The sequence below is a fragment of the Apis cerana genome, linkage group LG4 (assembly GCF_029169275.1).
Source record: "Apis cerana isolate GH-2021 linkage group LG4, AcerK_1.0, whole genome shotgun sequence".
Lineage (NCBI taxonomy): Eukaryota > Metazoa > Arthropoda > Insecta > Hymenoptera > Apidae > Apis > Apis cerana.
In genome coordinates, this window is record NC_083855.1 from 7,016,235 (window position 1) to 7,043,427 (window position 27,193).

At 34.8% G+C, this 27,193-nt stretch overlaps 1 protein-coding gene and 2 long non-coding RNA genes across 3 annotated transcripts in view; 1 reads left to right on the plus strand and 2 right to left on the minus strand.

Moving 5' to 3' along the window:
* The window catches only part of LOC107995625 (uncharacterized), a 72,608-nt gene extending 72,069 nt beyond the window's left edge, over positions 1-539 (plus strand). The window contains exon 5 of the mRNA XM_017053252.3: positions 450-539. Within this exon, the coding sequence (XP_016908741.1) occupies positions 450-458 (9 nt within the window). The 3' untranslated portion in view covers positions 459-539. The remainder of the gene's footprint in view (positions 1-449) is intronic.
* LOC107995627 (uncharacterized) overlaps positions 1-27,193 on the minus strand; it is a 143,771-nt gene that overhangs the window by 2,198 nt on the left and 114,380 nt on the right. The gene's annotated exons all lie outside the window — the stretch shown is intronic.
* LOC133666017 (uncharacterized) lies at positions 2,542-10,514 on the minus strand. Its single transcript, XR_009829526.1, has 2 exons — positions 8,129-10,514; positions 2,542-7,706 (listed from the first exon to the last, which is right to left on the minus strand). It is a non-coding gene; the product is annotated as an uncharacterized LOC133666017 (long non-coding RNA).

Here is a 27,193-nt window from a genome sequence, read left to right on the forward strand (position 1 = left end):
CAAAAGTGTAGAAAAGGTTAAAAATGAAAATTAGATAAAAAGAAATGTTGTGTGAATTCGATAGAAAGCAAAAAAGTAAGTAGTAAAAAAAAAAGAAAAAGAAGAAGAAAATATAATAGATTATACGAAATAATCACGTTATCATCTTTTCTTACCTTCATTTCAGAGAGAAGAAGTAACGAATTAATTTGTTTGTTTCTAATTTTCCACCATTATTACCACTTTCTTCCCTAATAAAAATAGTATATCTGATTATCCCTTCGGAGACGAGAATAAGAAACTTTAACCACTCTTTACTTCCAAATACCATCGTTACTTTTCCCGTAAAATAAATATTTATTGCATGGGAGTACAATCCACCTTATTTCTTTTAAATACCACCACTACTTTTATCCACTCTCCTCCACAAAGTGAATATCTCTGAGCCAATCCTGATTATATCTCTACAGACAATTTAACCAGAAAACAAAGGGACACCCTGTATACGGGAGCTGCGTATCGGAGGAACGAGTTGGGGTAAGGATAATGGGCCACGGGGGACAAAGGGGTGGCGGAGGAAAAGGGGGGCGCGGGAAATAATATGAAATCCGAGGCCGCGTTAGATGAGAGAAATAAGAAGAGCACGGGCTGGAAACGGAAGGATGGAGGAAAATACGCGAGGACCAGATGACGAAGCGCAAAAACGAACGAGGAAATTACGAACGAAGGAGGAGATGGCGGATGACAACGCGAGAGGAGAAGGAGGAAGAGGAGGAAGAAGAAGTTATGGGGGACGAAATATGAAAGGCACGCGAACGAGGCTTGAATGTGCGCGCCAATTCGTGGCGGTTTCCGTTGCGATGGAGGGGAATGATGGACGAAAGGCGAAGGAAACTTGAACGTGAAGAGATGAGAGGTGGCGAGATTAGATTAGAAACAAAAGTGTGATGGGTTGGAAATTAAAGAAAGGGACAGTTGGGGATCGGTGAGCAGATTTGGGAATATTTTCTTGAGCGAAGAAAAGTTTATAACGTCTGTGTGAATTAAAATAAAATGGAAGTTACAGTTTCATGGAAGTAAAAAATTAATTTCAATACAGTTTTCTAGATGAGTAAAAATAATCACGCTTGATTCTCATTATCGAGGATACCATACACTATAAGGTTTAATGTAAAAATTGATTAATTAGAGATTCACTTCAAAAATTGCGATCTCTTGTTTCCTCTCGTATCATTAAATATAAATTGGAGTATTCAGCAAATACGGAATGAAACGAGGGAGCAAAAATCCGCTAGAAGAAAAGGAAGTATCGAGCCGAAAGGGAAACAGATCGGATGAACGAATAAACCAAATAACGACTTCCGTATCGATTTACAATTTTTTCCATTTTCCTTTACCTTTCTTCCTTCCTTCTTTTCCACCGTTCCTCCTATTTTTTAGACTTCTTGTTCGATCTTTCCTCCCTTTTCATTCCTTTCACGTTCGACAAACGAGGTTGGGATGCATTAGTGGTGTCCAATTACAGAGCCGCAATGCACCCTGCCTCAGACACGTTATTTCCACGAAGACGCAAACGCCGTTGAAAAAGAAAGTAGAAACTGAGCTAAAATTCTTTCTCCTTTTTTTTGGGAAAAATTTGTTAAATTTGAAAGTTTTGAAGTTCAACCCACTCGATTTTTAACTTAGAACTTTATCGCAGGAATCACTTTAAACGTTCAACGTTTGAAGGAAAGAAAATTCGGAAGAAAGAAATATGGAAGTAAAATTTAATCATAACATAGAAAAGATATTTAAAATAAGTAAAAAATGTTGAAAAAATTTACTCCAAATGTTTATTCGTTCTTTCATCATCTTCTTAATTAATTAAAAAATAATCGACAAAAGAAAATAATCAAATATTTCCAAATTTCATTCCATTCGAAATCAATCGAAATTTATTATACCAGAAACGAGCTCTATGAGCAGAGGATCGTTAATCGAGAATTGAAATCGGATAATCCAGCGTTCCGGAAACAACGTAAACCCTCCGTCGTCGGTATTACAACGAACGTTCACGTGTCGCTATCTATTCGTTGTTTTACCACGACAGTTACGCCGCGCTGTATCGTTCGGTTAACGAGTTGCGATCGAATTTGCGACAATATCGGTAAATTATTATTCAAAATGTAACGAATCGCCAGGTGAATCAATCGATGAACGGTCAGGTCCGATATGTTTGCTCCGAGAAAAGTTGAAATGGCCTCAGTTTGTACACAGAACGAACATTTTTCGTTTCGTCGCCGATCGAAAGTGCATGGGCGGAAAATTGATTTTTCAAACGTGATTTATCAAAGTTTGGAAATAATGTATCGTAGAAAAGTTGGGAAGCAATGATATATGAGTTGAAGTAATTTTGAAACGTTACTAAAAAATCAATTTAATGGACGAAGAAAAGTTGTAAAGAACGGATTTTTCTCGCGTAAGAGAGAGAAAAAAAGTGATGTTTGTTTAAGTTTTCTTTTTTTTTTATCAGATATTGAGATATTAATAATTTAATTAATAATAATAAGTCAACGATACGAGGAAAGAATAATGTATACATTTTTATTAGGTATTTTAAAGTAGAGTGTACATGCAGTGACAATGCAATCCTCTGTATCATTTTCAAAATAATACCGTACAAATAAACATTTCACTGAACATTCTACACACGTTTCTAGTATGCTCTCTGCTCCAACAACTGAACAGAACTCGACTATGTTGCACTCGTAAACCCAACTGTACTTTTTTCTATGAATAAACAAACTTGCATTTTTGAAACATGGACATGGACATAAATTTTGATCAATAGTTTTCGATATTTTTCTTTTTAATTTTTGGCTATTCCATTTCATTGATTTATATTTTATTTTTTCTGTAAAAATATTTTAAATTAAATTTTATACATATATTTTATGTTACGTGATATATTAATAGAGAATCAATTAATTAATACATTTAATGTAGGATTATAAAATAAGATTTATTAATTTCTTTTTTGAAATTTGATATTGAAATCTGATTTCATTTTCTGAATTTTAGTATTAGTATATCGCGTATGACCCATTTGCAGATGTATGTAGATAATTTCCGGTCATATTTCACAGAAGAGTATCAAGGATCTGGCGCAGAATACCAACTTACAATCACAGAATGTGGTTAAAGCTATCCGTGATGTGGTAGAAAATATAGAATATTCGTTAAATTAGACACTGTCGAGGATTATATAGATCCAGAAATTACTTTTGAATAGTTTTGAATGGCTGGTATCATTATAAATTGTATTCATTAAAATTATCATTTAAATACGACTTTTATTAATTTTTTAAAACAAAAGTTAATCTCTTCGTGCAGCTTGATCTTATTCTGAATTTCTTCCCTTCATTTTTAAATGACTGAATTTCAACGTGATTGCATTTTTATCATCATATTACAAAGATTTTTTTTACAGTTTAATACAAAAAAACAATTTTCTTTTAATAAAACATGCCAAAATTTATTTATTCCACCCTCGCGAAAATTTCTAGGCGAGATAACATTAACGGAATCTTAGCAAACCAAACGAATATTTCCCTTATCGCGTTTCTCGACGACGTCAAAGACTTGCAAATATTTTCCCAGCAATTTCAACCGAAATTTGCGAGGACAACAATTGTCTCTTATCTAACCGGAAGTCAAACCAGGAAGATAAGAGACCTCGCTCGCTTTCTATTCTTTAAAATCATTTTCAAACATTTCCTTCGCATCTTTATCCACCTTTTATTCATTCACTTTCCAATTTCATTCAGAATTATAACTTACTACACGAGGATATTTCTTTTTTTTTTTTGCAAAAACTCAGCCATGTGTTCCCCATCTCACGGTCAATATTTTCCATTAGCGGAATTTTTCTTTTTAGAAAGAAAAAAAAATTGGTCGTGCATTTTACATTTCTCGGTCAAATCGAGGCGAAAAGAAATATCTCCTCCCTAAAGGGATGATAATTATCGTTATCGTCTGTGTGTCTTCTTCTTGTGCATTGGTTTTTTTTAGAAGAAAAAAAAAAAAGAAAAAACCAGTGCCAGAGAACGCGCCGTTTCCCGAGACAATGGCGGCTACCTATGAATTCAAATTACCGTCTACAGGCGGCTAGAATTTTTAATTAAAAAGCAACGCGGCTACGAACTGGCCGCTGCCCGATGCCCGGGGTTAACGAGCATGAAATAACGAGTGTGACGCCGTGTGAAAAGTGAAGGTGCCGTCGTTCTTTTTACCTCCCCCCCTCTCAATTCTTCTTTTCATGCTCTAAAGTTTTTCCTTTCTTTTCTTCCCTCCTCCTCGCTTTCTTAATTCTCTTATTTCGTTCTCGTTGGATTGGCGGGCAAATGCGACCCTGAGCGGTGTCTGAATTTTGACGAGGAGATAAAATTTGGAAGCAAGAGATTACGTGTATGCATGATGATTATCTGTTTGGAAATTGCGATTATGAATATATATATATAATTATGTTTGCGAGATAGATTTTGTAAATTAATTCATCGAGGGGAATGTAAGATATTTTGAGACATGAGAACGAATCGAGATTTCGTATATCTAATTTGTGAAATTAATTAATTATATAAAATAACTTCTCATCTTAATTACGCGTGCTGAATGTATACATAATTGGTTGTTAGGAATATGAAAATGTAAATGGATTAAATTTTGTATGTTGCATTTATACAATTTATACAATAATTGCCTTGAGATATAGAATCGAGAATAGTATAATATTAAATTTTCTTCAAGTTCCTTCAATGAAATTCTCCGTATAATTAAAGCTACTATATCGGGGCAAGTAATTGTTACTTTATAACTTTTCCAAACACATTTCCATGAAACAAGTTGCTGTCATGATAACTGAAACTTTCTTGCGATCGTTTCAAAGTCTTCATTCATCCTCGTCATTCATGCAATGTTCTCTAAAGTTTGTAAAGTTTAGGGAGAATTCGAATGCGTACAATACATAAGACGCTACGAATTTGAATTTATACTTGAATAATACAAAAAATGAATTTATAGAAATAGTCTGTAAAAATTTACGTCCAATTTATAAAATATCGTAAACAAAAATAAGCATACATGAATTATAATATCTTCTACTTAACTATAATAAAACCTTCGCTACGTTAAATCCTCATTCACCCTTTCGAATCGGAAATTAGATTACGTTTCGTTCCATTAAGCGTTATTTCAACGCATCCCTTAACCGCCTACGACAATAACCCGACACGGGAACACGCTCTCCCATCCCCGTTACATTTTTCTCCAACGATTTTCTTTTTTTCCATTCTTTTTTCCCCATCGTTTCCTGCTCCATACTCGCATTTCCTACGTACAAAATGGTCGTTTTTCAACGCGGAACGAGCCCGCTTAGCAAAATGGCCGCTCCAAAGAGCGCGCGTAGCCGTTGAACAAGACGATCGTTCCAAAATGTCTCGATGAATAACGCGGGACAGAATGGACGACCTGATTAACTCGCGCTAACTGCGAGGATTCGTACGATGAAATTTGCATAAAGCTTGAATGCACTGCAGCGACACGCGAACCCTCATGGGATTTCGAGGGAAATGAGTTGAAGTTTTGAGAGTTCTCGTCGCGTGTGGTGAATATCCCCAGTTCTATTGGCTCTGTTTCGCTGCTTGTTGCGCTGAGTTTCGAATTCTTAAAAATGGGTGAGTGGTATATTCTTCGTGGTTTGATTTAAGAGTGGTATTGCATTTGAAGCATGCTTTTTTTTTTTTTTGCTTAGTTTGTGAGATTTTTTTTTTTCGTTCTCTTCGTTGTGGATTATTTGCGAAAAGTGGAGGCAAGAAACGTGACGAATACGTGTAGAAAACAAAATAGAATAGAATAAATAGATAAAAACTAAAATGTTAATTTTATCAAAGGTGTTTAAAAAGTTTGATAGTTTAAAAGATTTAATTAATAAAATATTTAGATATATAATATAATCTTTATGAATTAATATTAATTATTCGTGATTTTTTAATACTTTGTATGATAATATTTCTGATATGAGATAAAATGCACTGGACAAGTAGAAAAAAATGAATTTCATGAATTTTTTTGAACGTGTCTTCTGGTGATGTCGTCAACGATGTACTATATTTTAATTTTTTAATTTTCTGTTCATCAAAATCTGTATACAAACTATGTGTGTTCAACAGTCAATAGTGATTTTGTTGTTCCAGATATTCATTGTTCACACTTTACGTACGTTAATTTCTATGAAGTATTCTGAAATTACTTTTTTATACATTGAATAAATTATTTATTTAAAATATTAATTATCTCCTTCTCTCTTCTCCCTATTATTACTTCAAGAAATGAGAGTAAATGGACACAAGTATGGAAGGCCGATAGAATTACTAGAAGATTCTGTTATGCATGGAATTAATCCAAACGAAATTCTCCGGCATAGTTAACATCGCGTAATCTATGTAGAATGGATATGATCTCTCAATTAATTGTGGAGAACAATAGAGAATTATTCGAAGATTCGATCGAAATTCTTGACAGCATCAGATTACAAATTTCGAAAGATAAAATTTCTTGGTTTTTTTTATAATTTAAAAAATATTTTGTTTTGGTAATCCCTTAATTATTTCATTAATTCGTCGATATTAACACAATCTTTATACATACATCGTTTACATTAATGTAGCATAAATGATGCATTAATAAATATTTTTCATTATGAAAGTATTTTCAATTTCAACAACACACAACACATACATTATATGTAAAATTAATACATACATTTCTTATTTAAATACTGAATGAAATATCCATTGAAAAATAATAGACAAATTTATATTTATATATTTTTTTTATCATTCTGTACATTTATATATATATATTTCATTTATCATAGTATTTAACCAAGAGATTTCCGAAATAGAATTACGAAACGCATTATTTTTATTATTTATCATTGAATTACTCTCTATCAGAGTACCTTTAGTATCTTGTCAGACATTAATAATGCTTCTTTTATCATGTTCAGACTCTTTTAAATAGAGAGTCTAATAGACTTCATTGCGGATTTCAATTTAATTAAAACAGGGACGCTTAAGCCGTGTTCACATCCCGTATATTATTAATCTCGGACGAAAGCGAAGTAACTCGACGGAAAAGTTTTATCGTTCGAGTCTTTTACCAGTTTCACAGCTTTCCACTGATTTATGTCGCAGCACGTCTTCACAAGTTAGAAGGAAAGATTTATTTCAACGTTACTAACCGATTTGTCCCGTGTTTATTATAATAATTCTTGTACCAGAAAATCATGGATCACACTTATTCACTTGTTATTATTACATTAAAGTCATCGAATATTGATTTTTATGGTTCACTCTCAAAAATGCACTTTTTTAACTTCTAGAATCAACGACGATATAAAAATTTATTAGAAAAGAAAAAAAAACGTACGAAAATATTTTCAATATTGGTATAAAAATATCGAATATATTAGATACTACATTTATATTCGAGTCTGACTTCGACAAGAATTGTATGCCAGAACGTACATATAAATTCTGAATATAAACTCGACTGATTGAGAATACATGTATGTGTGCATCGACCTCGATATAACTTGCGATACAATAACAATCGTGCGAAGACTGAAATTAATTTACATTCCAATCTTATCCAAGTTCAAATTCGATGTTGCCATAATAATTTGTGACCTAGACATAAAACAAAATATATTTATACGCGAATTATAGGAATCAACTTATCATATTCTTGGACGAATTTACAAAATCTATTTCCAAATATAATTTTCCTCTCTTACGTATCAATATAATAAATTATCACATATTGGAGATCCTTTTTCTTAAGCTATTAAAAACCACAATGATAAAACAAAAATATAAAAACATACGAAATAAATTATATTTGTCAATCGTTTCTAATAAGAGATATTAATAAATCCTTCGATTGATTTCAGAGAAATGAAACCTTCTCGAAATCACTTCCATCTGTAGACCCAATAAGATTTATCACCCCCAATGAAGAATATCGTTGAAATTTTGTCTCCCTTAACGTGATTAACGCTCTCAATCTATATACCTCTACCGAATCACACCATTATTTAACGCTGACTTACAAATCGGTGTCCAGTTCCGCCGAATCTTGACAAAGTCGGTGGCGAGGGAACGTTCCCACGAATTTGGGCCCGTGTCGCGATACGATACGGGTCGCGAGTGAACGTTCCACGAATGAGCGTGTCTGGTTATCGGGGCGATGATTCATTGCGGTTATCTCGGCGTGCAGCAGTTCCAGAGAGGGCAGGCCGACGTTGCAAGGAAAACCGGGTGCTCGTTCGCGAAGTAGGGCGGAGAAGCTTGTCCCGGTGTCAGAGTCGGGGTTAACCGAATTCAAAATTATTACGGCCCGCCTTAAATCTCTCTCACACGCGCTCTCTCCACTCTCCACCACTGTCTCTCTCTTTCCACACACACATACGTTCTGCAACCAGACAGCGGCAAAAGGGTGATTTCGTTGGAATGGAAACGCGGCAGAAAATGAATAATTTGGTACACGGTGCTCGAGATTTGTTTGGCGTTTGGATGAGTTGTGTTGGCGATATTTTTTGAATAGTTAAAAATTATTTTTGGAGTTTTCTTTTTGATATTTTGAGGTAGGAGATTGTTGCAAGTCGTTTGAAGATGTTTGAATATGTTTTGAAATGTTCAGAGATTTAGAAAATTAGAAAATGTTTGGGGATGAATGCACAGAATTATTGCAGATATTTGTAAATGTACAAGATATTTTACATTTTTAGAATTCAAGATATAAATGGCAAAGTGAAAGCAGAAATTAATCCAATAGTGTAATTACAAATTAGAAGAAATTATCAGAGTGAATATATCTCGTTCTTTTTTTGATAAAAGTAATTAATAACGGGATATATAGCAACGAGAAAAGATTTTAACGCTCGATAAACAAGACGTGTAATGGATCTGTATTTCTAATCTGTTATTAGCTAATGTAGAAGTTACTTGTGCACGCCTAAGTTTATTTTCCAATTCATGGTTTCAGTAAAACATAATACGATCGCGTTAAGGAGCTTTGAAATTTTGTCCCTTAATCGTGTTACAGTCAAACGGTCAATGAGAATGGTTAAGCAAAATGTTCTGAAACTAGAGTTTCTCACAAAGCTCTGCAATTCCCAAAATATAACCTGATCAATGCAAGCAAATAAAAAAAAATATAAGAGTCATTTAAATGAAGAGTATATTAAACAAATTGAAAAGATCAATTTAAAATAATAAAATAGAAACAAATTGTTCTCGTACACTATTTCATTGCAACAATTGATATAAATATTGTATAGCGCGAGCACAGTTTTATTAAATTATTGAAAAGAAAAATGAAAATAGACACGAACTATTTTAATTTTAATTTTTTAAATCTCCATTTTTCAAAATTATTTCATTTTGCGTGAAGTTTCGTGATGATAACTGAAAAAAAATCTCTCTCCGCACCTTATAAAATATCATATTCTTAATCATCTCAATATTTACAGATATATCAAATAATAAATATATAATAAAATAATAAAATCGCGCAATACATCCTTCTAAATCCTTCTCTTCATCTTCCACACGATAAAATAATAAAAAAATTCCATTCCAATTCCAAGTTGCCTTGAAAACAATACAATCCTCGTTCATTTAATTTCGACCCAGTTTCAATTTACCTTTTTTGTACAACGAGCAAAGCCAAAAGAGGCGACATACATTCAAATTCTCCCGCCACGAAATTGCTACGCGTCCTCAACAATGGCCACGATTTAAACAAAACGTTGCAGTGTACACGTTGTACACCAGCATCTGAACTCTTTTTCAAAAGAAAAAGAGAGGAAGAGAAAGAGAGAGAGAAAAAGGAAACAAAAAATATAAATATAGAACGAAAGAAAAGAACTGGTAAACCGTTCGAATTCTTTCCGTTCTCTTTTCAAACCTCCTGGGAAATTCAATAGGAATAATCCTATAATTGCCTGCCTGTGCTTCCTACATTCGAAACGCGCTTGCGGGGATAGTGATGCGCCGGATTTAAAGTACGGACACGACACACAAACCCACAGGATATTCCTGATACTGATTAAACCTGTTCGTTACGAGCCGCCCTGTCATCTGAAACTGGAAGCTGTCGTGCAGGAGAGATAACGTCGAATCATTTTCTGATGCCAGATCGATGACAGACCGTCCGGCTGTGACCAATCAACGCTTGTTAATAACGCTCTTGCCACGTTTATCTAAAACGGGTGGTTGTAGCGACGTTAATAAGTACGATGTATACACTGGCAGGTCGTGTTTGGATCGGAGTATGTCACGATGTATGTATCTTCATATCGGTCACTTTACAGCTTGGTGTCCAATATAGAGTACATCATTTTCACAATTCTGGTATATAGGCTTTCGTGAGATGTAGGCTATTGTAGGAATTTTGAAGATTGTTCGAGAAATTTTTGAGAACTTGTTTTATTTTATTTTTCTTAAAATAGTATTTATTTTTTTCTTTTTGATTATTATTGGTTTTTTTGAAATTTTTCATCTCTCTTTCATTGCTTCTGTGTTGAATTTTTGTTCCTAGAATTTATTTCTTTTATTTTTGGAATTTCTTTTTAATATATATTTACGATTTTATTTTATTTTCTTATTCCTTGAATCTATATTTATTTGATATATATATATATATATATATATATATATATATATATATATGATATATATATATTTGTTAGATATTATTTTTTTTTTACTAATTTTATCATGATAGAATAAATAAATAGAATAAATAAATGTGTTATTAATTCTGTAGAATTAATAAGATTCAAAAAAATATATAATTATAATATTCCATAAAAATAATTTTCAATTAAAAATAATCTAAACTAAAAATTCCACGCGAAGAGTGGAAGATTGTAATATCTTCTTGTGAGATCTCAGAAAGATACTAGATTGCCCGCATATGCTTTGTAGTACCACCATATTCAAGTTGACTATACTTTAATAAGATGTATCAGATGTGTATAGTCGGATCATTGGATAATAATCATTGTAACATGATTAGCAATTAATCCTAGTAAGTACTATTGATTTTAGATTCTGACCCGCATACGTCAAGATTACTAATCATTGCATATGTTGAATCATTTGATCTCTTGATCATTGATCATGATTATTATTATTAACAGATCCTTAACGAATTATTAATTATTCAAAAAAGAAAAAAAAATCAAAATTAAAGAATTAACAAAAATTTAAGAAATACACACTATAATAATGACATTAATGAGAAGAGAATTAATAAAAATTTGAAATTTGAAATCCAAATTTTTGCTAGATCTAATCTTCATCGAATCTGTTCCACGAATGTATGATGTTATTGGTTAAAAGATTGAAAAAGATAAAATGCTACGTATTGTCCTGTATATCAATGTATCACTCGGTGTCTCTGTACTTGATGCTTTAATTTAGAATCTCACTATATCGCGGATACTGCTATAAATGAAACGATAGGGTGTTTTCAGGTTATGTATGGACACTGGTAAAATATTGTTTTCCCGTAACTTCGTTTCGTATGTTCGTATGGAATGCTGACAGTGGAGAAAAAGAATGAAAGGGAATATAGAAGGGCCATTTTTCTTTGGCACAAATATGGATGAAGCAAAGTGTATTGCAGTGAATTTTAGTGCATATGTTACGCATTCCAATTTCGTTGCCCCTTGATATCCTCACGATAAATAAAATTCGACAGAATTATAATTTAAACAACAATATTTCCTTTTTTTTCCTAACAATTGGGAATTTTAAATAACATTTGCTACACTTCGTTAATTAATTTCGTATAAACTTAATAAACTATAAAATTTAATTTAAACTTAATTCCCAATGTTACTATACTCCTGAACTTTTAACTAATTTCAACATCTCCGTTTATTAATCTCACCAATTAGAAGTTCATTAATTAAAAAGCGTAATTACGTTGACCATGATTCGCTATTCCATCTTTATCACATTATTTTATACAAAAATTAAACACGATCGATACAAAAATTTATCATTCGTAATTTGAATTTAAAATTTCGAATTTATTTGAAAAAAAACTTTCGTTTCGAAAATGTAAATATGATATTTTTTTTTTTAATAAACGAGCTTCGCTCTAAGACACTATTTACTCAATAGAGTGTCAATGTTTCAACAATACGATCTCAGTAATCTTGAGCTAATGCAAACAGTCAAAATAAATTGTGGAACGAAGAAGGATCCCTTCTCTTATTAAATTTCCTTCGGAAGATTGGCCAATGTTTTCTTATTAAACGATCCAATTATTTCAATTTAACGTAAACACGACGAATGAAAAAAAAAAAGAAAAAAGAAAAGAAGGAAGAATGATTTGCATTTAATATATAGTAATAATTCGATAAGTGTCTCGATATCTGTACAAATTAATTAATGAACGGTTTACTGGGATTATTCGTTAGCTTTTATGAATTTAAACTCGTTATTTAAACTACGATTATAGAGAATACGATTGTATTATAAATCGCATCAACACCTCATCGAACATGTAAATGATGCTCGTGCACATAATTTGACATGTAAAATAGGCGTCAAATTTATGCCTATGCATATTTCCAATTGATCACTTTGGGCCTTGTAATTTAAAACATTAATGTAGGAAATAATTGTTATATGTCATACGTTATCAATGTGCGATAATTATTTCATGCAATCGTTCCATAAAGTGTATATTCTTGATGAAAATAATTTGAATGTAACTTGAAATTAGACAACGTTTTTGATGAATTAATGAATGGATTGGTGTATAATCACGTTTATTCATTTAGAAAATTGTGATTCAATTCCTCCAATATGTGAATTCCATTTTTTCCTCGAAACTTAAGCTTTAGTTTTCTTGAAGCTTTTCCTTTAAGCTGACATTGTAGAATAAAATAATATATATATGTCAAAAATTAAAATATATTCAATGCAATTATATTATTGCAGAAATTTCATGTTATTCTACTCGATTTAAGTTTACACGTTTTTCATTTCCACTATTATTATTACAAGAAAATCTTTCCTTCCCTATCAAAATGCTTTCAAGATGGAGGAAGGATCAATGTGCAATGAGTGCATCCAGTAATTAATTCTGTCCCTTTATTCGCTCTACTTGCGTCGTTTCAAATTGCTTTCAACGGCTGAACTTGCCGATTAATCACGATCGGTTGAAAGGAGGTGAAAAATATGTCAGAGATGGGGACTATGACATTCATTGCTTTGCGAAACGATGACGAACGAGCTCTCTGCGATCGTGATATGCTAGGATTTCGTGCACGGATTGATGCGTTTAGAATCTTTTCCAGTTAAATAAAGTGTGCAAAATTCAGAGATATTTTTGAAAAATATTCTAATCTCGATCGAAACGAAATAGAGAGTAATAGAATATAAATAATTTACATATCTCCAGTATTAATTCATTTATTAATTATTAAAGGTGAATGATTGAAATTTTCCAAAAAGAATGAACATTATTATCTTATTATTTAAGTAACTTACATATCTTTATTTTATTTTAAAAATAAAATATCCATATCTAAAATAATATCCATAATAAACGCTAAATATACTCGAGGAAATTATTTTGCATTAATATGCCATCCACGAAGTTAATAATCCCGAAACGAACCGTATTTTCCGTGCAATAAGGTTAACGAGCAATTTGTTAAGTGGTATTAACATCTACCTAAAAATGGCTGCGCATTGACCGACGAAATATGTTCAAGAAGATATTCTGTACGTTGAACTTTTGGCCAAGTTTTCACGAGTTGTGCAATTACGTGGTTGATATCAATCGAAATTTCTTACCTACGAGTGACGAAGAACTCTTTAAAGGTGTCGTTGCGACACCTATGACGTAGAAAAGTTAAGTGATATTAGAAAAAACTTGGAAAGACTTTACGATTTTTACGAAGAGATTGTAATTTCGAGGCTTTCCACGTGAAACGTTCCTCGTAGACGAGATATCCTCGTTCCAACATATTCTCTAGTTGGGTTAACGATAGCTGGAAACGAATCGATACGAGCTTAATCGATATGAGTCGCATTTTCTTAATACGGTGAGAGGAGGATCTTTTAGTACCGATCGAGAAATGAGTTTCGACCGCATTCGATTGAACGTTAACACGTAATTAAGGTGAAATTGGCCCTTTTAGAAGATAGCGTGTATATTGTTAATGGTGAAAGTTATTTTGAGGTTAAATGCATGATTCTTTTAAATTGGGTAATTTGAAATTGGCGCGTTTAATTTTTATCATAGCACCGAAGGCGCGAATTTTAATTAATTCTTTAGATGTAGAAAATATAAGAGATAATTTTAAATTTAAAATTTCAACGTGATCAATTTATTAATTATCGTATTGTATTGTATTTTGATATCTATTTTTTCGAATTCTATTTTGTTATAATTTTCTGAAAAATAATCTTAGATAATATACGTGACTTTAAAAATCTCGAAAAATATATCACAATGAAATAAAGTATTTAATATAAGGATATTATTAAAATTCTTCGTGTTTTTTTCACGTTTAAAAAATTAAATCGAACGCGTTGAATTAAAAATTCCCACGTATTATTCCACATGCTTTTAAAAATAGATATTTTTTTATTAAAAAATTTAATTTTATAATCATATAATTAAAATTATGCGAAATGATAATTTTTTATCATGCATTGAACACGCAACGTTCGAATAATATTATTCCTAAGTAAAATAAATGGAGAATGGGGCATATACATTATTCTTTCATAAAGTTTAAATTCATTCAGCGATATTCACTTTATTTATTTTCATAAGACATATATAAAGATTGTAAATCGAGAAAAAAAGATTTCTAGCATTGTATTTTCAACGAAGAGATTATGATGTTTTCTTACTTCGATTAATAAAGTTGAATCGAATTAATAATAATAATAATTATCAACTGTCAATTATTAATTTAATTTTTAAATATAATTCTGTGAAAGTAGCGATAAATTTAACATCGTTCCAATTTGGAAATGGGTGATCTTTTAATAAGCTAAAAATAATCTTCTAAGTATTCGTCGATCTTCAAACCCGAATCCTTTGGGTACACTCTTTATTACGGAAGTTACTTAAATCTTTAAAACGTCGTTTCATGCAAAATAATATTAAAATCGATAACTCATCCTAGAAAAAAATGCTATTATAAATTTTTTGAAAAGAGAGAATAATTCAGTGACAGCATTATTCAATTCAATAGCAATACATAATGCTTTAATTTGATAAAAATAAGGAAGAGGAGAAATTGATAAAAATAAAGAAGAGGAGGAATTAATAAATTTGATAAATACGAGTTGAAATTACATCATATCGAACAAACGAATTGTTTATTTGTATTAACTTAATTGTATAAACTTAGATTGTTCCACAACCCGAATAGTGTTTGCACCCCATCTATTCCGTAACTTCGAAGAGAGAAATTAAAGGAGAAGCGTTTGTATACCTTTGTTTGCGCAAAAGGATCGGACATCTACGCGTTCATCAGAGGAAATGATAAATTTGGAGAGGAAAAGGAATTAAAAATAAAAATAATTGTTAAAATATAAATATGCTTTAACTTTTTTATTGCAAAATTTTTAGGATCTGAACAAATTCTCTTAATACGTAGAAAGAATTGCTGAAAAGATATTTTAACGCATAGATCGATAAATGTAAAAGAGCTTTTCGTGTTTTCCGTTGTTTCACGATCATTTGGTTTTGAGATTAAATTATATATTATTACCACCCTCTTGAATATTTCAAAAATATTGACTGTCATAATATTATATATTCCCTTTTGAAGATTTTGTTCCTTTGAATTCAACAGAGTATTCTGCTTTTCGTCTACGTCATATAAACTATTCCCCTTTAATCATTAAAATGGGTTTATCACGTATTCCAGTATAATCTTCAAACATAAAGCGATTCAATACGATTCGACATCAGATAAAGAGATAGATAATGAAAATTCTGTAAAACAATATTTTCCACTAACATTTTCATACATCTTCTTTCTCACAATAGAGAAATTGTTTCATCAATATATGTTTCATTATCCATTCCTCGATCGAAACCCTTCAAACTATTCACTCTGCCGACTCGAATCTTCCCCTTTCCGTTTCCAATTAAATTTTAACCAAAGTCACCAAATGGAAAAAAACTGTATATCAATAAGACCTCCATTTCTTCCGCGTTGCTCGTCCCACTTACACTTTTGGCCAGTAATTACCTCGGCGAAACTTGGCAGAATTGGCCACTTCACCCTTATCGAAAACCGGATGAAAAGTCGTTCACGAGGTCCAACCGGGCCAACCTCAACTTTCCAAACTTTCCATTCAAGAGGCTTTTCTCCCGCGTGACCCGCCACCCAAAGCCGCCGTTTAAAATCGTGACAGAACGCTCGCGAACAATCTTCCATCCTTTCTGGACGGCGACACCGATATTCCATCCCTTCTTTCACTCCCTCCCTCCCTCCCTCCCCACCGTTCGACAGAATCCATCCCCATTGTGCGATACGCAAAAAAGAAAGAATCCTCCTTTCCTCCTTTCGATCTCTCCTTTTATCTCCCTCCCTCCCTCCTTCCTCTTTCTTTCACTCCGCTCATTCTTCCTCAGTTTCTTCGACTGTTGTCGCCTGTTATATATATATATTCGATCTATCCGTCTCTTTCCAACCGATACCTTTCCCGTTCTCCGCTCTCTCTTCTCCCACGGAGTGGAAACCGGTCCAAAGCGCACCGTACACGAGGCTGTAAATAATAAAAAATGAACCACTTCCGAAAATGAGTCGTGCGCAACCCCTGCCAGTGGCCCTTTGTCACACGACACTTGTCTCCTCGTTTGAGTCCTTTGCCATTATACCGTTTCTGCCGGTACTTTCTCTTTCTCTCTCTCTCTCTCTGTCTCTGTACTCTCTTTCATTCTCTCTTTTTTTTTTATTTGTTTCCTTTATATCTCATTTTTTTTTGTTCCTCATTTTTCGCCCTCCTCACGAGTAGTCACGATTCGATTCTGTTCGTTTTCGATAAGGGAGGAAGCGAGGAGGGGAAGGGACAAAGAAACGTTTGCGAATGAAATTGCGATTTACACCGATGTGTAAATCGATTCTGGCAGAAAGGCGTAATGAGTTTCTTCGTACCGTGTTATTTGATTTCAAGATTTTTTGTAAAAAGAAAAAATAAAATTGTATATATATATATATATGAAATAATCGAGGATGAAATTTATTTACAGTCTATACGCGAATAAATTGTACAAATATCTCTTTCGTTTCAAGAATCGTACGCAGGAAAAGAATTTTGAACAGGTTACAGTAGAACGATGATAGAACTAGTCAGACTATGACTTATGAAGATACATATATATATGTAGGACATTCACATTTAATGTTTCTTTAATGTTTCTTTCAATAAATTTGTGATTTTTTATCATTTTTTATTAGATTTATGAGTTTCATTTACAATATATGTTATAATATTTTATACACTGCAAGAGCTTAAAATATGTACATATCTATGACATATAGTAAAATGAGATCTATTCACGTAAAATATTTTAAAATGAAATGTTCCATAATTCCTATCCTATTCCCTTATTTCCTTCATTTACTTTATTTCTGAATATTTCATGAAACGCACGAAACAGTCATGTTTTTTCTACGTTTGTTAAGAATTTTTATACTCATTTAAAAATAAAATAAACGTCGAGAGAAAGTTTCTTAGCGTCTTCGTATTGTCCAACCACAACCCCCCCCTACCATTTCCTTTCTCGTATTTTATTCCGTTTCCGTTTCCTTGTCTTTTCTTTCTTTTTTTTTCTTTCCTTTTTTTTCGAATTCAAAAACTTTCTTTGCGTTTTAAATTACAGAAATGCATTCTAAATTGCGTGTCCTGGCCGAGACAGAGGAAAAGGAGCCACGAGAAACGTAGCACTTTCGAGAATGAGTTGTGCTCATCTCTCGCCAGCCGTTTTCTTGAACATTTGTCTCGTAATTTGAGCCGCTCGGTGTACTATGTTTTTCTGTATCCTGTTACTTCCAACGATTGTCTTCATCGATGAACGTATTACGTACACTTTTAGCTCTCAGCTTAATTAATCGATAATTCAATTTTTCGTTTCATTCCAGTTCTCGCCAATTATCCATTTCTCTCCCCGTGTTTCATCCAATAATGTGAAAAATTTGATTCACGATAATTTTTTAATATATCGTTCAAAAACAAGTACACCCTCTTCGAACAAGTTAAATTAAATATTTTTATCAAATATTTTTTTTTTTTTTTAGAAAAACCAATGTGTACGATTACATACAACTGTTGTTCCAATAAAATTAGATAAACCGTGCAATCTCATAGTGTGCACGCAACATAGTTTCATATTCTCCTCCTCAGTATCTCCCCAGAAGTTATCCGATATTTTATCGTAACGAAAGCACGTGAGCACAGATTAAAACGAAAATATCAACAAAGGAGCGGAATATTAAACTAATATGCCGTTTCCACTCTCCACCCCCCATTTCATTCATTACACGTATTAACTTTGAATGGTTATTTCACGGATTAAAATTCATCCTCTTTGTGTCATCCCATCCCATTATTCCCCCCTCGCCCGCTTACAGAAATTCTCCTCCTGCCTTTCTTCTTTGCGATCCGATAGAATCATTTCGATATAAAAGCTCGACGGATAGGGGCGTGGAGGAAAGGTGGAAGAGATGCCCATCTCTTTTTTCCCCTCTCTACCTCCTTCCTCTCCTCGTGTGCAGCCACGACGACGTTTCATCGAGAGGATACGCTCCTGAACGACATTTCACGACTCAGAGAGGGAAAAGGGAATAATAAAAAATGAACCACTTCCGAAAATGAGTCGCGCGCACGTCTGTAGCCGGTGGAGGCTTTGCAACGCGATACTTGTTTCATCGTTTGAATCCTCCAGTGGTGTTCCTGCCTCCCCTTCAATCCTCTTCTTCTCCCTTTTCTTCATCGGTGACGGAGAAACGAAATTTCGGCAACGCTTACTTTTCTTCTCTTTTTCTATTTTATTTTTTTTTCTACCACTCTTTCTTTTTATTATTTACATACGTATCGTTTATTTTCAAAAAAATTTTCTTTCTCTTTTTCTTGCCCTTCTTTCTTGATTCCTCATTGACTTTTAGCGCGTCGTACGTGAAAACGTGCTCCAGTTGAAATCTGGGTTAAGCAGCGTCGTTCGCTATTAAAATATCGGCGCAGAAGTTGCTTAATTACGGGGATAGGTAGTAGTATCACTCACTGGTCGAACTTCGTATTTTTTAACCTCACGTTTCCAACTCGTTACCGGCCTATTAATTAATGTTTGACTTGTGCAAGCTTTATGTCGTTTATACGAGAGCAATTAACGCGATCTTCGTGGAAATATAACATTTGTATGATTTTTCTGGGTTGGGCGATTAATTAGATAAATATGTATTTTTGTAGCCACGTTTGAGATTTAATTATGAATTTTTAATTGGAATTATTCTTAAGATAAGTCATCATGCAAAGAAGATGTATGTATTATCATTTTTTCCCTTTTCTTTATATTTTGATTTTAAAAATTTGAACACGATGACAATTTTCTCCAAGTTATCGAAAGTAGTATTTTATGTACCATATCTATGCTATATCTCTTCTCAATATTTCAACAAGAAAAAAAAACGAAACGTTTGAGATAAAATTACTTATATTCTCGACTTTTTGCAAACGTTCAATTCAATTTTTTCACACGATGGATAATTTAAAATTATTTCCCAAATGTGCACAGAAAATCCTCACCATTTATCTCCAATTCAAAATTATTTCCTTGGAATCTGTTTCTCACGCTTCTCGATAAGAAATTCCATAGTAATTCCGAATTCTATCGATGAATATTCATTCCTTTCCCCTCGTACCACGATTCTGCAAAATTCAACTCTGTCGAAGTCGGTGGCGAGAAATAATGCAAGGTCGACAAGCATCCGATAAAATTCAAGAATCGAACATCGCGAGAAACGATAAGATAAAGGAAAAAAAAAAGAAAAAAGAGAGAGTTAAAAAAAGAGAATGCAGGTTTCAGATGAAGGTGGAGGAAAGGTGGCCGATGCTCATGGACAGAGCAATCTGTTCGGTGAGTTTAAGCAGCTTGTGTCTATTTGCCCGACGAGAAGATTCGTTTGCGAGGAAATCTTACAATCTTGCTTCGAGAGCTAAACTATCAAGTTGTTTGAGTGGGACGATTTCACCGAAGGGTGACAGGGCTGTCCGCTGTGCTTCACCTGCAGGCGTTCGCGACAGCTTTTAATCGCGCTGAATGAAGCGATAAGACGTTTACCGACTCGACATGTGTTAAATCAATATTACAGTTTATTCCATTTCCTCTTTTTGTGGAATGGAAGAGAGAAAAAAGAAAAAAGATAAAGATAAAGATTCCATCTGTGAAATAAATTTTATAAATTCGTATAAGTATCTACGGGTTTTTTTCCGTTTTTTTTTTCTATATTCGTTATGTTTCTTCGATAATAAAGGAGTACGACTTATAAGTATGTTGTTAATAAATTAACAGAAAATTTAATAAATTATAGTTAAAACTCGAAACAATATGAGAGACACTGAAGGTGGAAATATAATTTTCGTATCATAAAGTTATCTCGCCATCTTTGTGAGAATAATTACAAACTTTTCAGAAAACTCGGTAAATTAAACATCAACTTGAACAAAGTTGTCTTCATCAAACGAAGGATATTCTTCGGTTAAACATAGAAGCGAAATCCAAACAATTACATTTCCACGATATAATAAGGGAAAACGGTATTTTTAATGAAATGTTTCGAAACTTTGAGTCACCTTTTGCATTCGATATTTTCACTTTAAACGTCATCACAATATCCACATTACCATATTTTCTCAATTTGTTTCACGCATTAATTCTTCTTCCATTCTCGACAAAATTCACCCAATCCCTCGATAAACGCACAAAAAAAAAACAAAAAATAAACAAATTCCAATGAATTCCAATGAAAAAAATAAAACCAGGCAGAATCGAATCGAATAGACTACTCGTACAATAGTCGCGAAGCACAATACCAATGAGTATTCACCGAACTTCATCAACGTTCATCGCCATGGGAAAAGAGACTTTTACGAGTCTTACGAATACACTTTGCCGAACTCGGCCCTCTTCCCCTCTCGCTAAATAAACCGTTCCCCAAGACGACGAGGCAATCCTTGTTTCATTCAAGGTCCGCGAGACGGCGTCTCTTCACCAAAATAATTACTATCCCGGAAGTATCTGGCGGATAGACAGAGCGTAATCCCACGGGGACACATATTTCCTTGGTAGAAGGAACGGTGATCCACCCTTCCCCAGCTCTTTTCCTGTCCCAGCTATTTTCCTCCACGCCTTTCATACCTTTCCCCGCTTTCACTCTCTCGTCTCCCCTTCTCTCAACCCCTTCGTCCGGGGTTGATTCGCGCGGAGGTTGACCGTGGTTGAGAGGGTTGGTGCGCGAGAGTTGGGAACGTGGTGGCAGCTGCGAGTGTTTAGCGAGTCGCTAAGAGGAAGGGCGAAGGTGAAACGAAGAAGAAAGGGTAGGGTCGTGGACGAGGGTTGATGCAAACGCGAAAGGATGGCGAGAGGGTGGAAGAGAGCGTAAGTCGAATCGATGGGTAAAGTCGAATGTATACGGTGTTGTAAGCTTTTGGGGGAGTACGAATGTCTCGTACGTGTTAGTTTATCAGGTGGATGGTGGATATTCAGTTAGAGATATTGGGCTATTGGAGCTATCGGGTTTGGAGACAGATTTCTGTACGTCTGTGCGTGTGCCGGCCCGCAGGCACGATGATTATTCGGTAATTAAGCGATTGGTTAGGCAAGGAGAGATCGACGTGGAATTGGTGTTGTCGGAGTGGGGAGGAAAGCTCGCGCAAACGCCGTTCAAAGAGAAACGTTTCGACGATATTAATTTTATGGGGAGAAAAAAAGAAAGCGCATGATTAATTTCTCTTTATTATATGAAAAATTTCTGAAGATCGACAAGCAATGTTCCTGTATTACATGATTTGTATAAATAATTAGCTAGTTGTGATTAGCGTGTAAAATGAAAATGGAAAATTTGATTAAAGGAAAAGTGGATCGAGAGTATAATGGATTCAATTTAAAATTAAAGCCAATTTTAATCAAGAAACTCGGCAAACTTCGAATCTCGAATAAAATTTTAACGAAACATTTTCGAGGCAGCCTGTACACGTCAGCGAACGCTTCACCGATCGAGTGCGGCAAAGTGCATCGAAAACAAAACAACAAGCCTAATTGAATCGTTATTCAAGTAGTCGGATGCATATTCACGTGGTGATATCAACACCCCCGTCGAGAGCAAGTTTCATGGGGGATGCGAAAAGCAGAGAAAGTGAACGCACACAGCCGGCCACATGGAATGCGCTCACGGACACGTAGGCAACGACTATCCGATAACGTTGGACGCGCATCGGGTGAAAAGTGTGCGTGCGGGAGAAGGAGAGTGTAATGGATGGAATAGGGACGCCAGAGAAAAGAGCGTATTCTTGGCGAGCTCGTCTTCGAGGCGAATTTAATTCGTTTAAATTGTATCTTGGGAAGGATCATTACCGATGCTTGATGCTCTCGGGCTAATTGGAAATTAAGTCTTGGAAAAATGTGGAAAAGTTTTGGATTAAGCGAGATCCAGTGGTTTAACAGTGGTTGATTTTAAATGAGAATTTGTTTTCTCCTATCTCTAGAAGTTAATTTTTTTTACCGTTGTTGTGTGCATGTGCGTGTGTGATAAAAGTTCGAAGATTGTTGAAATTAATTAGAGATTAAATATGCGTCTGTAAATATTAATTATTTAGATGCACGTTAAATTTATTTTACGGATATAATAATAAAATATTGAAATCAAATTGTACGATTACGAAAATATATGTCGACGTATATTTCAATATAAATTATAGTTATACTGTTTCTTTAAACTTATTTATCAGGTAAATATTACACAAATGCAAAAATATATCAATCATTCGCACAAAAAATTTCTATAATTAAGATAAATTCTGCTTATTTATACCATTTATCTTTACACGTAATAAAAGTTTATTATACATTAACACACTCTGAAAAAGAAAAAAATAAAACGTATCAAGATTCGGATTCAATTTTTTGCTTCGAAATAAATTACAAGTTATTGGGATGAAAATTTATGATGGAAAATCTACACTACGTTTCTCCCTCCCTCCCGTATTTTTAAGCAATTACGTCATTACGGGATAATGAAAGTTTAACAGGCACCGATTTACCAACAAATTGACAGAATCCGCTTACGCGAAATTCACGAGGAAAATAAGCCGACACGCGTGCGAGCGAAATTCTCGCCGACTTAAACGCGGCAACGTTTCGCATTAGGAATGGACATTACGGCAATAATTGCACAATGAAAATAAATATCACCATGGTGACCGCGAACAAAGCTCTGATTACGCCTTTTGTGTCTAACCTGGCCCTTTGTGCCCTCTCTAAACGAGAATTTCGTTTCTCGGCCGGGTTGCGCGTTTTACGCCACGCCGAAACAAAACCAGGCGTATGTGAAATTATGCTTAACCGTATTAACAGTTTCCACTTTTCGTAAACGTCACAGGATGGAAACGGCTGGTGGATTCCATTGTAACGTACAAAGGGCACGAAATCGGTAAAACTTGATAAAACTGATTGAAAGCTTTTAAACGGGAATTGATATTGAGTCGCTGAGAATGCATCGAATCCGCATATTTTCCACCATCGATTTTCGAATTTCAACGATGAAACATCGGAACGATTCGATGGAATATTTAAATATATACGCGATTTTGCGGGAAATGATAATATATTAACACGATAATTATTAGATCCTCTTGACACGATAAATTCAATAACGTTGATAATACATATTAATCGCACATTATTCTATTCCAAAGAAATCCAAACTGGATTAAGAAGAATAAGAAATACGAACCACATTCTCTTGTTGCTTGAACAACTGTATCGCGACGAAATCCTCTTTTCGTACAAAATTTCTTACCCTTAATTCGCCGTATCCAATGCAAGAACATCTTCCTGATCGAAAAATGATATATCCCCCAAGACGCCTCTCCACCGATTGGCATCCTTTTCCCTCGCCTTCCGGCTACAACTTCCTCTTAATTCCCAACTTCTTACGCCCGTTCGCAAAGCCGATTCCAACCGACCTCATTCTCCACGGATCCTTTTGTCCAGAAAATTTCCGCACTTCCGCGCCGCTGCGCCACAATCAAGCCCTACGCTACAACGATGGAGAGATTGCGCAGACGCGAGTATCGTGCACGTGCACAAGAGAAAAGGAATCCTCCACGTTTTGCATCGCGGCAAGTTTATTAGAAGACCGAGCTTTCGTAGCCTCTCCGCAATGCAGGAGAAAGTTTGGCGCGAACAGTTGGTCTCAGAGAATTGGCGCGAGGTTTTTCACTTGGAAGCTTGGATTTCTTTCCCTCCTCTAATCTCCTCTCGATTATTTTTCGACTTGATTAACGGGTATCCAGGTGGAAAATCTTCGGTTTTGAGGAGGTCGCGGTTAAGAACGATTTCTTGGCGAAGAGCACTCAGAGAGTATGGAAGTTGGCGAGGAAAGTGGAATTCTGTTCCGTCATTGCGGTCTTGTTGTTAGTCTCGCTTCCTGTGATTGATTAATTGATTAGCCGATGGATTCGAATAAAGTTTATTGTTGTCCCTTTGCTAGTTTTAGGATGTCGTGTTTAGGGAATAATTGACGTAGGATCGAGGGAAAATTAAGGAAATATTCGATTTGTTTAATTAATACGAGGCTTTCTTTTTTTCGTATATGCTATTGATCAATCGTATATCATCTTGATAACTTTGTTAATTGATTAACTTGTTTATTTCGTAAATTAAAGTTCAGGAAAATATAGGTTATTGAATACTTGAATCTCAATTGAAATATTAAATACATTTACGAGTTATAAAATTTCATGGGATATCGAAGCAAATATTTCTCACAATCTTTCACAACAACAAACAGAAAAATTTCGAAATTTTAGAATCCACAACGGAATGATAGCAAACTCCAAAGAGACATAATCACGCGATAAGTTGGCGAAACATGTTTTCGGTCGTAACAAGTTTGGCGAAATGTTATTTCTCCTTGCCAAGAGATTTCGGCTCCGTGAGGACCGGTTAAATTTTCGACCTCTCGAGCACGTTGCGGAGGCGATTTTCAAGCGCCAGAAACGAGGTCGATCTCCTCCTTCTTAATACGGATTTTGGTATTAATATCGACACTCGGTTTAGCAGGCACTTCCAAGACATTTTCTACCATCCGTCATTCGAATGCTAGATTTGCGCTTAAATCCTCCCTTTCATTCGAGATTCGCGCCATTTCCAAGATCGCACCTGACCACGCCTCGATATCCCATTTCACGCTCTTCGCAAGATAATTGTTTCTGATTTGATTAAATTTCTGCCTCTCGAAATATATCATTTTTGCCAATGGATAAAAATGCTTGTTAATTTTCCATATCCATATATTTTCACTACCTTTCAAACCTAATTCTTTGCGAATCAATTAATCAAGAAACAATCCAATTCGTTCAAATATTCATAAAAGTTGACGAGCAACGATTTTTCCTTTTTTTTTTATTAATAATAATTTCTAAATGTTCACGATCCGGCGAATAATTTAAACGTGAAGAAATTAATAAAATAATATCTGCCTCTCCGTGTCGCGCAACAGCGCACAATTAACTTTTCACAGAAAACCGTGCAAAATTCAATTTCACGTTTAATCCCTTCTCAGACGTACGCGTGGTCGGTAAACGTAGCGGCTAAAATAAATGTTACTCGACTCGTGACATTTTCCTGCTAGAAAATGCCTCCCCCCTCCCCAACTCTCTTAAAACTCCCTCCGTAAAAACAAGAATATCACCCATCCACCGGTGTCCACTCGAAAGCACGACGTAAACCAAAGTAAACCAAACACGAGAGACACCCTCTCTTTGACCGAAGGAAAGACGATATAAAACCGGCATGAACGGTTTGCATGAAATAAAACGAAGAGTGCAGAGCTCGGAGCACTGTACAGTTGCGTGGCGACATAGGGACGGTGAGCTGGTAGTCCTGGGGGTCCTGCGTGTTTCCCCCGGTAATAACCCATCCATTGTTCGAGACCCCTTATCGCGCGTGGGCGTAAAGCGAAGGAAGGAAAGGAAGAAGGGAGGGAGGGAGGGAAGGAAGGAGAGGATCACAGAGAGGGGGGCACGTAGGGAGGATTGGCGAGGGAGAAAAGGGACGCTCGAAGGCAGGAAAAAGAAAGGGTGGGGTCACAACTAGCCGGAGGGGTAGTGATCCGAGATCTCGTAATGGGGACGTGGAAGTGCAAGCTCAGGCTAAGTAAAACGAAGGTCTAGGGCAAGTCGATATATATATATCACCCTTCCATGTTCTCCTCCTGCTCAAGATTCCTTCTAGCCCTTTAAACCCCCCCGAGGTAAGAGAGCCACGCCACTCGAGACGTGGAAGCAGCCGCGTGGAAGCTGGCAATTCAGTGTCGGCGACCCCTCGCGAATCACCAAGGGTGGGTAGGTAAATCGAGGAGCAATAACAGACTCTTTATTCGAGGATAGCTGGTGCACGTGGCTGTGTTCAGGTGACTGATTGATGATGCGCGGAGGAGAGATGCGATTATATTGAGAAATTCTCGTCTCGTGGATCGTGGAGCGCGTTTAAAGGGGCGCGTTTATGGGTTTTTCTACGTTTTCGCAGAAAGATTTTGGAATTTTTTTTTTTTCGAAATGGAATGATTATTTCAGAATTATTTGGATAAAGAGATTTCATATTTCTTCGTTTTAAAATTTTGAATGGAGAGATTCGATGCAATTTTCTTCAGGGGTTTAAATGGCCAAAACTATTCGGTTTAGGGGAACTACAACTGAATGAACTCTAATGGGAATTTGCTTTAACGAGCTGTGATCAAGTATGATTTATTATAATGCGAGCACGCTTCTCGAACCTATTGTATCATAATTGACAGAGCCACTATATTATAGCCAGCGACGTACATCAATAATCTAGC